General features: G+C 48.4%; 1 protein-coding gene across 1 annotated transcript; it reads right to left on the bottom strand.

The window, feature by feature from the left end:
- Nucleotides 1–1,789: 1,789 nt before the first annotated feature.
- On the bottom strand, nucleotides 1,790–6,512 carry LOC137760561 (taurochenodeoxycholic 6 alpha-hydroxylase-like). Its single transcript, XM_068537532.1, has 4 exons — nucleotides 6,395–6,512; nucleotides 5,438–5,640; nucleotides 5,218–5,294; nucleotides 1,790–2,812 (listed from the first exon to the last, which is right to left on the bottom strand). The coding sequence occupies exons 1-4, from the start codon at nucleotides 6,510–6,512 to the stop codon at nucleotides 2,644–2,646; spliced, it is 567 nt and encodes a 188-aa protein (XP_068393633.1). The 3' UTR covers nucleotides 1,790–2,643.
- Nucleotides 6,513–13,795: the final 7,283 nt, after the last annotated feature.

The following is a 13,795-nucleotide window of genomic DNA, read 5'->3' as shown; positions in this document are numbered from 1 at the left end:
CCATAATTCAGAAAGTAAAACACCAAAGATTTCCATGAAGAATTACTTGGAAGCAAGCTCTCTTAGGAGCCTTGAGTTTCCTCCTGACCTGCGCCCCCACCAAGTTTAACTTCTGTCCCAATAGCCTCTTCCTTTGCCTGACCTCATGACAGGTGCTTCACACATAACCTATGGGGCCACATTCTGGGCTCCTGTCCAAACTAACCACCTACACACACGTCCTCGCAGCCCAACCCTTCACCCCCTCTCAGGATCCTCTCAGGTCTCTGCCTCTGCTGCCCCCGAGACTCTGAGCGAATAGACTTTCCTTTGTTGGTTCAGCAACTCGGTTCAGCACAAGGAACAGTAAAGAGAGTGAGTGCCCATCAGCCCATGCTCTGAGAGTGACCAGCCCGAGCCCTTCTGCACCACCTGACGCCAGGGGACCTGCCAAGCTTTCTGTCCAGGATGCTCCCAGCTAACTCTCCTGCCCCACCCCTGGTCAAGCACAGAGTGTCCTCCTGGTCCCAACTTTTTTTTTTAACATCTTTATTGGGGTATAATTGTTTTACAATGGCGTGTTAGTTTCTGCTGTATAACAAAGTGAATCAGCTATACATATACATATATCCCCATATCTCCTCCCTCTCGCGTCTCCCTCCCACCCTCCCTATCCCACCCCTCTAGGTGGTCACAAAGCACCAAGCTGATCTCCCTGTGCTATGTGGCTGCTTCCCACTAGCTATCTATTTTACATTTGGGAGTGTATATATATCCACCTGGCCCCTTCTTGGAGCAGAGTGAACTAGCCCTGTGACCTAGGAACGGGAAGGGGACTGGGCCGAAGGTTCCAGCTACAGGCAGAGGCTGGGAGATATGTCCCCTTCAGGAGGCACATGGCGGCATCACAGCATGGCACAGGGCTGCAGGGGGGTCTCCTCTGGCATCCGGGGCCCTGGGTTAGGAAGAGCAGGGGTGGGACAGGAGGAGGACCTGTGTGCAGAAGCAGCAAGAGAGCAGGGCTGGGTGCAGAGAGGCTGGCGGAGGAGTGCAAGGGACCTGGTGCTGGTCAGGGCCCAGGGTCAGGAGGACCAGTCCCCCCGAGGTCTCCAGGAGTGCCAGGGTTGAAGAAGCCCGTCCTTGCTCAGGGGCTGGGCAGACATGCTGGGGACTGCAAGGGGCTGTCCTGTGGGGGAGGTGCACGGGCTGGTCCTCTGCTCCAGGTCTGACATCCTCTCCCAGCAGCCAAGCCCCGTGCCCAGCTGGTCCTCCCAGACCCTGCTGCACAGCCGCCCGCTCGGGCCTCTGAGGAGCCTGCAGGCCCTGCGTGTGAGGAAGGGCTGCCGGGGGCTGGTGACATGGCCAGGCTGGGCTCTTCTCCAATCTCATTTGGGGTGAAGGATTGGGTTCCTAAGGCCCTCGCGCTGAGCCAAGTCTGTGAGGCTTCTTTGCTCAGGGCAGGATGGGCTCTGGCTGGGCCCCTCTAAGGATGTAGCGAGGAAGCTACCACACAACAGCAGGGAGGCTCCTTCCCCGACAGGTGCCCGGGGTGAGCTTCTTCCCTCTGAGCCTTTGGAGACGAGCCCTTTCTCCTGACTCAGCTGCCGTGGGAGCCTCAGGTGACAGGCAGGTTGTGGGGCGTGAGGGACCCCAGAGTGTGAGGCTGCAGGGGCGCTGGGACACGCTTGTCCTGCTGGGGTCCTGGGCCCACAGACCAGGGGTCATGTCCCCTCCTCGTCTCCTCTGCCTTCCCTCCCCTTCTTTCGCTCTTCCATTCCATCCAGCTCCCTTCGAGAGAAGACACACACACTCCATGTGACACTGTGAATTTATCCAGGGAGTGGGAAAGAGGGGAAGCCAGGTGAGTGACAAATGGGCAGACCCATAACACACGGGAGTGATCGGGGGCCCAAGGCGATGGTAGTCACACAGGACTTAGCAGCTACAGTGACGGCTGCCCAGGGTGTCTGTGTCCTAATCCCCGGAACTCAGAGCAAGCCTGTTTTATCTGAGTGGGCCTGTGTAATCACAAAGGGCCTTATGAAAGAGAAGGCGATGTGAAGACAGAAGCAGGGGAACATTTGAAGAAGCTGATGGATTTGAATATGGAGGAGGGCCCAGGAGCCAAGGAATGCAAGGATTGCAGCTCTAGATGTGGGAAAAGGCAAAGAGAGGGATCCTCTCCTAGATCCCTGCACAGCGGTCCCTGCCAACATCTTGGCTGTGTCCAGGGAAACCCACTTCCAACTTCTGACTCCAGAGCTGTCAGAGAATAACTCTGTGTTGTTCGAAGTCCCTAAGCCTGTGGTCAATTGTTTTATCAGCAAAAGGAAGTGAATTCAGGGACAGACAGGCAGGCAGAAGGAGAGAAAGACAGGGAGAGAGTAGACAGACTGGAGGAGGGCAGGCGATCAGGGTTTAGGTGGACAGTCAGAGACACAGGTGGGTCAGAGACAGATGGAGAGATAAGCAGATTGGGAGCCTGGAGAAAGGTGAGAGGAGGAGGGCAGAACGTCTGCTGGGCAGGAGGCAGGAGATGAGGTAAGCCGGCAGGTGGGCAGATAGAAGCAGGAAGTGGGCACAGAGGCAAGGACGGGAGAGAGTGACAGCAAGAAAGGATGGTAGGCAGGGGCCCTCAGAGCTCGTCCTTGTCCCCAACAAGGATTACAGGAGCTTCCTGAGCTGCAAGTGGATCCCATTCTTGGGCTTCAGCACAACTTTTGGAATGGGAACAGGGACCCTGGAGGGATCCGGTGCCAGCTCAAAGCGAAGCAAGGTCAGGGCCACGGCCACCTTCATCTCATTCATGGCAAACTGCTTCCCGATGCAGTTCCTGGGTCAGGGAGGGAGAAGGAAGTGAGCAGAGGCTTCTAACCCTGCCGGGCACAGGGCATTCAGGGCTCTCCTCCACGTGGCCCAGCCCCGATCCCTTCCTTACGGGTCACACTGAACGTGCCGCCCAAGCCTCAGTCCACCCTCTCCCCCTGACCTTTACAAAGCCCACCTCTCTCCAGGACTAGCTCCTAACTCCTACTTCTGCTCTCAGCAGGAGCAAGTCCTGTTGGGGAGGGTCGGCGCTCTGAGCCACAGGGTCAAGTCACATGAATCAGTAAATGTGAATTAGTACTTTGTTCACTCGTCCACAGGCAGTTTCTGGTTTCAGGCCAGGCCAGGACACTGCAGGGGGGTGTGGGCACACTCTCAGGCCCTCAGCACCCATGGCAGACAAGCAGGGGCCCCAGTCCCCAGACAGGACAGGACAGAGTTGTGTAAGGAAGTCAGGATGGCAACAGGGAGGCTTCCTGGAGGGGCCACGGGTTAGCGACCCTCGACCTGCTGGACCACTTGCCTCCCAGTTAACGCTCCGGCCTCCTGTCTCCCCTCAGCCCCTCAGTCAACCCGGCCCTGGAGACTTCCCATTCTACCCCAGCAAGGCCCCTCCTCCCATCCCGTGGGCTCCTCACTGGCCTTTTCAGTCTCCTTGCCTCCCCTCTCTCTACTGAAGCCTTGGCAGCTCGGGGCCTGCTGTGCCCTCCGTCACAGGGAGGACACGTCGCAGGGCCGCAGCTGGCGTCACAGCCCTCTCTGGGCTGCTCCTCACTCACCTCACACCTGCCCGGCTCCTCTTCCTCACTCAGCTCCTGTTGAGGTCCCCTCCCCCCGCCTCTGCCGGCCACCTGCTCAAGACTCAGTTTAGTGACCGCCTGGCCTCCCGCCTCTGCCGCCTGCACCTCTTTCTCCCACATCCCCAAGCAGCTTTAGTGTTAACTCAAGGACACATCACCGCCCCGTGACCAGGACAGTGCCAGAAACATGGAACGTTCCACAATCTGCTCAGTGAATGAATGAATGAGTGAAAGAGTGGATGAATGCATGATGTCTGTCTTGTAAGGCAAACGTACTGACCACTACACTATGGAAACGTCGCATGTCTGTCTTAAATAGTGGTAGTTGTTTCTTAACTGTGAACTCTTGGAACAAGGAAAATTCCTTTCATCTCTGTGTTCCCATCTGGTAATACAGGACTTGGCACACAGAGGTAAGATTAATAAATAGCTTTCTATTTGAACAAAGTTAATTGAATTGAAAAAAAAAGGGACTGGAGTAAAATTAAATATTAATTCTGACCTAGGAATTGAGTTGCCAGGTACCCCCCGTCCTCTAGTGGCAGACACATGATGTGCAGCCTGTATCTGCCAGGAAGAACAGGTCCATGGCAGAAAACAAATCCTAGAGCAAATTCTGGAAGAATGTTTGCGTGAAGCCTGTTCTGTGAAGGTTGATTCACCAACTGAAAACTTCACGGAAGTATAGACTCAGAAAAATCTTGTATTGCTAAGTAGTCCCAAAGTTATGGAAGTTACTCTTTCAGGGAAGGATCTGTACGTAGCCTTTGAAGATTTTCACAGCCGTCGTTGTAGAGTGTATCATCCAGCTTAGCATCTATTTCAGGTGTGCTTTATATTTTACATGGCAGGAACTTCTCAAATGCATGTGTCAGATACAAAACAGTGAGTTTTTTTTTTTATCAAAAGCACTTGGTTGTCCTTCATTATATTCCTTTTCGCCAATGAGAAACTCTGGACTCTGGGACTATGGTATATAACCTCCGCTATATATAAAGACTTTTGGTAACTAGAAAAGGTGTCTTGTTTATATTAATACACAGTCACGACTTTGTTGGGGTCGACTACGGAAATAGAGAACACACACAAGGCTGCGTAACTTTCTTCACACGGCAACTGTAAATGATCACATACATGGCTTGAACCATCAGGACAAGGAAGGCAGCTGGAAATCCAAACCCATTTAAACACGACTGGTACAGTTAGATGCTGGTTGTTGAATTAAGTAGAAAAGGCAGTGGGCTGGACTAGGAATGTGTGAAGAGGGAAAACCACCTTCTACGATGACTGAAAATTGCAGAAACCAAACATCTGAAGTTTACCTTTCATGGAAAATTCTAACGCTGAAAAATCATACTCCTAAAGCAAGGAAAACCCTGGAATACTTTGGAGCGGCCATGGCCATGGTAATGTGGCTGGTCGTTGAGGAAGTCAGGAGTTCAAGGTCTCTGTGGCGTGCCCTGAAGGCCTTCATGTATATGGGGACACACGCCTCCTTCCCAAAACGCCAACATACAGGGACATAACTGCATACACCACCCATGAATGTAGACAGTCACACACATCAGGTAGCACCATGACACCCAGATGCCCCAGGTACAGAAGACCTCACCTGGATCCTCCTGAGAAGGGCAGGAAAGCATGGCTGTGTCGAGCAGAACCTGGTGCAAACCGGGATGGGTCAAACACCTGCAGAGAGAGCACTGGGGCCAGGGCAGGTGGGGTCAAATTCCTTGCGCCAATCCACCAGGGGACAAGAATCCCCGAGGGAGAGCAGGGGAGGCGCTGGTCTGGAGAGAGCATCCCATCCCCTCCTCCCATGGTCATCATACCTCTGGGTTCGGCCACACCTTCGGGTTGTGGTGAAGCCCATAAAAGGAGAGGGAGAGTGGGATTCCTGTGGGGCAGGGAGGAGAGAGAGAAGACTGATGGTACCCATGGCAGCAGGGGCAATGTGCACAAAAGGCCTGGGAGCCACCATGAGAGCTACCCTCCATCACTCTGAATGAAATGGTGCTCTTGCAAGACAGGTGGGCTGGAGGTGACAAAGCACATGAGCACAGATTAGGAGTAGGTAACCATGGCCCAGGACTGAGAAGGAAAAGAATTGGAGGCTTACTATTAGGATCACCTCACATGAAAACTCACATTTATCAGGTGCCATCATGGGCCCTTGGGGAATGTGCATTAACTCATCTAATCCTCGCAGCAGCCCTCAAGGAAGGCACTCCTATCCCCACGTGCAGATGAGGCACCTGAGCCTTCAAGAGGTTAAGGCACGTGTCTGTGATCCCACAGAGAAGAGGTGGCAGGGCTAGGATTCAGACCCACTGGGCAGTGAGGCTTTGGGTAGCTTCCAATCATGGCAGCGTTCTCAGACCTGAGCATCAGCTGCTCTCTGCCATCCACCTGAGGGCTCCCCAGAGACTGGACCATCTGACCCATGACAATGGACTCCCTGAGCTCCCTCATTTACTTAGACCCCATATGGAAAGAACCACATCTCCCCTTGCTTATTTCTGCTTTTCTCTTAAGCCTTCACGTCTCAAGGTATTAGACTTTTAGGGCTCCATTACAATACCACATTCAGGAGCTAGCATTTGCTTATTGAGCTTTCGTTGGTTCAAGTTTGGTGTCAGGCATTTTACAAAACATCCAAACTGCAGAATAAATATTAATTATCTTGAAGCGGAAACAACCGACAGAGCATCCCGGAGCTGGAAAGCACATGTGTATTTTTTATCTTCCATGTGGTCTTGCTTAGGTTAGTGGTGGGGTGAAGTTCATACCTGCAGGTAAGGAGTGTCCATCAAGGAAGGTGATGAGTTTGCTCAGATCTCTGCCGATGACTGGCACTGGTGGATAGAGTCGCAGTGCCTTCTTGATGCACATGGTGGTGTAGGGCATCTGGTCCAGTTGGTCTCTGAAAAGAAGCCCATCTGAGGGCGGGCAGGGCCGGACAACCAGGAGTTCTCCACTCGCTGAAGGGGCAAGGTGTCTCCACTAGCTATCTATTTTACATTTGGTAGTGTGTATATGTCCATGTCCATGCCACTCTCTCACTTCATCCCAGCTTACCTTTCTCCCTCCCCGTATCCTCAAGTCCATTCTCTAGTACGTCTGCGTCTTTATTCCCGTCTTGCCCCTAGGTTCTTCATGACTTTTTTTTTTTTTTAGATTCCATATATATGTGTTAGCATACGGTATTTGTTTTTCTCTTTCTGACTTACTTCACTCTGTATGACAGACTCTAGGTCCATCCACCTCACTCCAAATAACTCAATTTCATTTCCTTTTTATGGCTGAGTAATATTCCATTGTATATATGTGCCACATCTTCTTTATCCATTCATCTGTCGATGGACACTTAGGTTGCTTCCATGTCCTGGCTATTGTAAATAGAGCTGCAGTGAACATTGTGGTACATGACTCTTTTTGAATTATGGTTTTCTCAGGGTATATGCCCAGTAGTGGGATTGCTGGGTCGTATGGTAGTTCTATTTTTAGATTTTTAAGGAACCTCCATACTGTTCTCCATAGTGGCTGTATCAATTTACATTACCGCCAACAGTGTGTGAGGGTTCCCTTTTCTCCACACCCTCTCCAGCATTTATTGTTGGTAGATTTTTTGATGATGGCCATTCTGACTGGTGTGAGATGATATCGCATTGTAGTTTTGGTTTTTTTTTAAATTAATTAATTAATTTATTTATTTATTTTTGGCTGTGTTGGGTCTTCTTTTCTGTGCGAGGGCTTTCTCTAGTTGCGGCGAGCGGGGGCCACTCTTCATCGCGGTGCGCGGGCCTCTCACTATCACGGCCTCTCTTGTTGCGGAGCACAGGCTCCAGACGCGCAGGCTCAGTAGCTGTGGCTCATGGGCCTAGTTGCTCCGCGGCATGTGCGATCCTCCCAGACCAGGACTCGAACCCGTGTCCCCTGCATTGGCAGGCAGATTCTCAACCACTGCACCACCAGGGAAGCCCGCATTGTAGTTTTGATTTGCATTTCTCTAATGATTAATGATGTTGAGCATTCTTTGCCATGTGTTTGTTCGCAATCTGTGTATCTTCTTTGGAGAAATGTCTATTTAGGTCTTCTTCCCATTTTTGGATTGGGTTGTTTGTTTTCTTGATATTGAGCTGCATGAGCCGCTTATAAATTTTGGAGATTAATCCTTTGTCCACATCTGACACTTTAATAAGAAGAGTTCATGTTAATAAAGAGTTCTTGTTACCTCTTATTCTTTAGACCTGAAAAAACACTTTAAAGCGTTGTTGGGACTTCCCTGGTGGCACAGTGGTTAAGAATCCGCCTACCAATGCAGGGGACATGGGTTCGAGCTCTGGACTGGGAAGATCCCACATGCCGCGGAGCAACTAAGCCCGTGTGCCACAACTACTGAGCCTGCGGTCTAGATCTCGCGAGTCACAACTTCTGAGCCCACATGCCACAACTACTGAAGCCCACGCTCCTAGAGCCTGTGCTCCGCAACAAGAGAAGCCACTGCAATGAGAAGCCCACTCGCCGCATCAAAGAGTAGCCCCCGCTCACCTCAACTAGAGAAAGCCCGCATGCAGAAATGAAGACCCAATGCAGCCAAAAATAAATAATTTATTTTAAAAAAAGTGTTGTTGCTACTATCATTAATACTTTTAATAATAATAATACTATCGGCTGCCTTCCCTTCCTGATGCTTGTCAGCTGGCAGTCCATCTCAAGCCACCTCCCACTTGCCTTCCATCCCTGACTCTCTTAAGCTGGCTTGTGGGCTGTAAGGATGGCTGGTAGAGGGTCAGGTATTGATGGCTGAACTGCCAGTCTCTTCTGGAATTTCACAGACCCACAGGCACGTACCCAAGAGGGAAGATTTGCTCCAGCTGGGATGTGGGTTTTGCTCTACCTGATCTCCCCAGGACCACCTTCATGTAGTCAGGGTCAGAGATCACAGGGCTAACCTTGCTCCCCCCCTGGTCAGTGAGGACGGACACATGGGAATTTCTCTATCCTCTTCAGCGGTTGTTGCTGTTTCTGTTCCTTTGGAACTATAACGAGAGTAACAAAATAAAAAACTCTTGTTTTAAGGTCAAGTGCTTGGGGTGGGGGTGAATGTTTGGACAGGCATGGGGAGATTGTTCAGAAACTATCCGCAGAGATCAAAGATTAGCACTGATGAGCTGGGCTCTGATCCAGATTCTTGATATCTCTCCAGAACTTGGCCTAAGGTCGGATTCTGTCTCCTTGTTTGTTTCTCACTCAGAATTGCCATTATAAGTTTACACATAGCTCATGCTTGATAAATGTTCAGGGATTAACTCCATGGCGTATAAAACATTTTCATAGACTTCTGTAATGCTCAAGACAAACCTATAAGGGAGGGATTATTACTTGATCCATCTCACTGAAGAATGAGGCAACCATATTAAAGGATATGCCCAGGTGAGCTGCATCTAAAGCCAAACCTGCTGACTCCAAGGTGTCCTTCCCTAGGGTTCCCAAGGCTCCCTGGGTGCCTCTATTATCATGTTTCAACTCAATGTTCTAATTGTGGGGCACCGTGTTGACAAGCTTACTTTTCATATCTGTCATCCCTGTGTTCTTAGAGCCAACATAGAGCATGGTTCATAGGGATTGTGCCTCCTTACTTTTAAAAGAATCAATAATGTTCATGAAGAAGGAATGAGTACATGCAGGAGCGTGAAGGAATGAGTACATGCAGGAGTGTGAATGAATGAGTTTTGATTAAAATTGTTGTTGCAAGTGACAGATAGAATCAGAGCTAATGGAAGAGAGAGGAAAAGGACGAAAAGAAAGCTGGGGGTCCAGGGGCGTCTCACGGAGCCCAAGGGCAGGGGCAGCCAGGCTGTGGAATGGCAGAACCAGGGACTGGAGGGCTGCCAGGACTGTGTCTCCCATTCTTTCTCTCTGTACGTCCATGCATTCATCTCTCAGCAAGTGTTTATGGAGGCTCCACCTCTTACAGGCACTTTTCTAGAAGCTGGAGATACAGTTATGAACAAACAGATACAGTCCCTGTCCTTGTGCAGCTGGGTCCAGGCAGTGGAGGAGGGAACGTCTACCCTTCTGGGGTTGGCACCTCACCATTCTGCCACCATCATGTCTGAGTGGCACTGCTGAATCCTATTCCAAGAATCTGATTCTAATCTCATGGCCAAGGCGTCCACCTGCTACAGTCAACTGTGGCTGGGGGTGAATAGGGTTTTCGAAGGCCCACGCTTTGTGAGGGAAAAGATCTCAGAGCAGACATCCAAAATGTTTCCACTACAGTGAATGTCAAATACATGAATGAGTAGATGGGTAGAAGGACTCATTCATTTATCTGGTAACTATGTATTGAGTACTTACTTTGGGTCAATTGCCATCCTAGGAGCTAGAGATTCAGCAGTGAACAACAAAACTCCCTGCTATTGTGGAGCTCCTGTTCTAGTGGGGGTGTGGGCGGGGCTGACAGTCCTGCCCTGAACTGAGACATGTCTTGCTTGAATTCATTCTGGGGGTGCTCTGTGTTCCCAGGTCACGTCCATCACTGGGACTGCCCTGCTCTGTTGATGCAGTGCAGGGACTGACTGGTGGGAACCTCTTACCACCCCAGCTGTGTTACCTAGTTTTCTTGGATCGCCTCTTGTTGGTCCAGAGGACCTGGGGGTCTCTGTTTCCGCATAGGAGCATGCCTCCTTTCTGATTGCTTGGTGCCCAAGCCAGCCAGCTGCCTGCAAATCCTTCTTCATTGGCACTGCCTCTGTTCTACCTAATTATGTATGGCATTCTAATTCCTGACTCTGCCAATATTAGAGGTGTTGAAAGAAATCTCAGTATTATAAGAGCTAGAAATATTTGGTTGTGATTGCTATATTAGGCCAGTAGAAATTGAGAGATTAAGCACCATGAGTAATATAATTTATGTAAGAGAAATTATCTACTTATTGAATCTATATATTCTCTGATGGCCATCAGTGTAATAGAAACAACACTGGAGGTGTTTTAGTGGTTCCATCAGTCAACTCTTAAATCAGAAAGGTGACAACTGCATCAAAAAAAGACCACAATTTCTCAAAATCAAAATAATCTGGAAATCGAATACAACAATTTGCATGAACAAACTGGGCTTTGGCTGACTCTCTGTGGCTGATTCTAATAGTTGCCACCTTAGCTCCACTCTGCTGATAATTGCTCGGCCTCCTTCCCTTGAGAAAAGACTGGTTCTCACTGTGTGCCCTCACCCCCTGCATCCCCCCAGGGCTGAGTGCTGGCTCACTCAGTGGGTAGGCACTGCCCTTCCCCAGCCTGCAAGCTGTTCCTTTCTCTCCGTCCTCTCTCACTCCACACACTGGGCGGAGCATCCCTCTAGGTCAGGCTCTGTGCTGGGTACTGGGATACAGGAAGGGGATGATATCTCAGCCCCAGGAAGCTTGCAGTACGGGGTATGAGGGAAGAGAGCCCAGAGATGAACAGACCCTATTTAATGGCACAAGTCAAACGTCAGTACCCTTTGCTTAGAGGCCATCCTTGAGGCCTGATTGATCAGTTTGCCTGGGAACATCACAGTTACTCAGAGGCCTGCATTCCACAAAACCGAGCCAGTTGGCCCCCCTCTGGCTGACATAACCTCCCACCCAGCAGGTGGGTCTCTTTTCCTGTCACGTGACACCTTCCTAGATTCCTGTCTGTCATCTCCACGGACAGTGAACCCACAGGGCAGCATCCATCAGACTGACGTCTGTGCTCCCAGGCAAGCTCAGGGCCAGGCAGAGAGGGTGGGATTGAGGGATGGGGCAGGGAAGCATCTAGAAGCCTGTTCTATGAGAACAGCTGAAGCTGCTCAGCCTGGAGACGGGGCAGACTCAGGAAGGAACAGCCACTGTCCTCAAAGTGCAGGGCTGCTAGGACAGCCTGCAGATCTACCTAAGGAGGAGCGTCTGATAGACCTGAGGACACCAGCACAGGGTCCTGGGAGGGAGTGAGCTCCTTGGACTGGGATGAGGAGCCAAGACCTGAGAGGTAAGCTGGGTTTTCCCCAGGAACCACGTGCTTGTTACACAACAAGTCTTTGTCCTGTGGACTTGCTGACCATAACCATGCTCTGAGAGCCCTGGCCCTCCCTGCCCTCCCACTCCTCCCGTCCCACCCCTTCCTACCTCCTGGTTGTGCCCGTGGCTAATTAGAAGCCCTTCAAGAACATTTTTATAATCACATTGGAGAGATAGGTTTTGCAATATCAATAGCATAATCATTTCTCCATTCAAATACATGAGAATTTCAAGATTAAGTTTTATCCTTAATCTTAATTATGATATTTTCCTACTAATAGGTTTACTTTGAACTGCAACCAGAAAATGTGCTCAACTGGAACTACATCCCTCACTTCCATCATCCATAGAGGGTCCACCAGTTTCAGTCCTACTTCACTGAAGTACTACAGTTGTAGCAGGAGCAGTTTTACTAATTCCTTTTTATCCTATGTTAGAAAATAATTATACAATTAAATATATTATACTCTGCTTAGGAGCCTTTAATACATCGTTTATTGCAATCTGTTCTTAAACGAAAAATGGTATTTTAAAAATTGTTCCTTTCTTCTGATAAAACTTTAGCTATGTTCACGAAGAAAAAAAAGAGGATATGTTACAACTGAGACCATAGAAATACAAAGGAACATAAGACTACTATGAATAATTAAATGCCAACAAATTTGCTAACTTAGAAGAAATGGATAAATTTCTAGAAACATACAACCTACCAAGACTGAATCATGAAGAAAATAGAAAATCTGAACTGGCTGATTACTAGTGAGGAGATTGAATCAGTAATCAAAAACCTTCAACAAACAAAAGTCTAGGACCAGACAGCTTCACTGGTGAATTCTATCAAACATTTGAAGAAGAATTATTACCAATCCTTTTCAAACTCTTCCCAGAACAGAAGAAGCGAGAACACTTCCAAACTCATTTTACAAGGCCAGCATTACCCTGATATCAAATGCAGACAAGGAGACCACAAGAAAAGAAAATTACAGGCCAATATCTCTGATGAACATAGATACAAAAATCTTCAACAAAATATTAGCAAACTGAATTCAATAATAATTTAAAACGTGGAAGCACAGAAGACCCTAAATAGCAAAAGCAATCTTGAGAAAAACAGAACAAATCTGGAGGTATCATTCTCCCAGACTTCAGACTATACTATACAGTTATAGTAATCAAAACAATAAGGTATTGTTGTAAAAACAGACACATAGATCACTGGAACAGAATAGAGATCCCAGAAATAAACCCACATGTATATGGTTAGTTAATTTATGACAAAGGAGCCAGGAATATACAATGGGAAAAGGACAGTTTCTTTAATAAGTGGTGAAAATTCAGAATGAAGTGGAAGCATGGAGGGAAATGCTTATAGTCTTAGAGAATACACATTTCATCATAACAGAATGTTGGTAGAAATATAAACATTTAAGGCATTTCTGATGATGGCTCAGAAGGAAATGAGGAACATGTTATTGGAAACTAGAGAAAAGCAAACTTGTTATATAGTGGCAGGAAATTTAGCCGAATTATACGCTACAGTTGTGTGGAAAGCAGGACTTCTACGAAAACACCTTGGATATTTAGCTGACAAGATTTCCAAGCAAAATGTTGAAAATATGGCCTGGTTTCTTCTTGCTGCTTATAATAAGAAGTGAGAATAAAGAAATAAATTGAGGGAAGAACTGTTAAACAAAAGGAAACTAGTTCTTTATGATCTAGGAAATTGCCAGCCTATCCAGAATGCAAAAATTATGCTAAAATGAAGAGAATCACTCTTAGGAAATCATGTCATGCAGAGAAGTCCAAGGGTGTCCTTTGCTTGTTCTGAAGAGGTCAGAGTGTGACTCACAGATTCTCTCAAGAAACTCAGAAGGCAGGAATAGAGGTGGGATTATTCAGAAAAGACCTTTGGAGGATCTTCCTGTCTAATGGTATGAATCCCTGTGACATACAGGGGAGATCCACAAGATTTATGAGAATGTTTTGTTAGCTGAGCTAGCTTGTACTGAAAGGGATCAAGAGAGGACAAAATGAAGGAAGGCTGCTGGACTCCAAATTCTACAGGAAAGAAACAAGCTAACAAAACTACTCAGCTGCAAATATGTGCTATCCTTCAAGAGAAAGGGAGAATGACTCCAAGACAAA

This window comes from Eschrichtius robustus, chromosome 3 (genome assembly GCF_028021215.1).
Source record: "Eschrichtius robustus isolate mEscRob2 chromosome 3, mEscRob2.pri, whole genome shotgun sequence".
Lineage (NCBI taxonomy): Eukaryota > Metazoa > Chordata > Mammalia > Artiodactyla > Eschrichtiidae > Eschrichtius > Eschrichtius robustus.
Note: the sequence above shows the minus strand (reverse complement) of the source record. Positions and strands in the feature narration are given on the sequence as shown.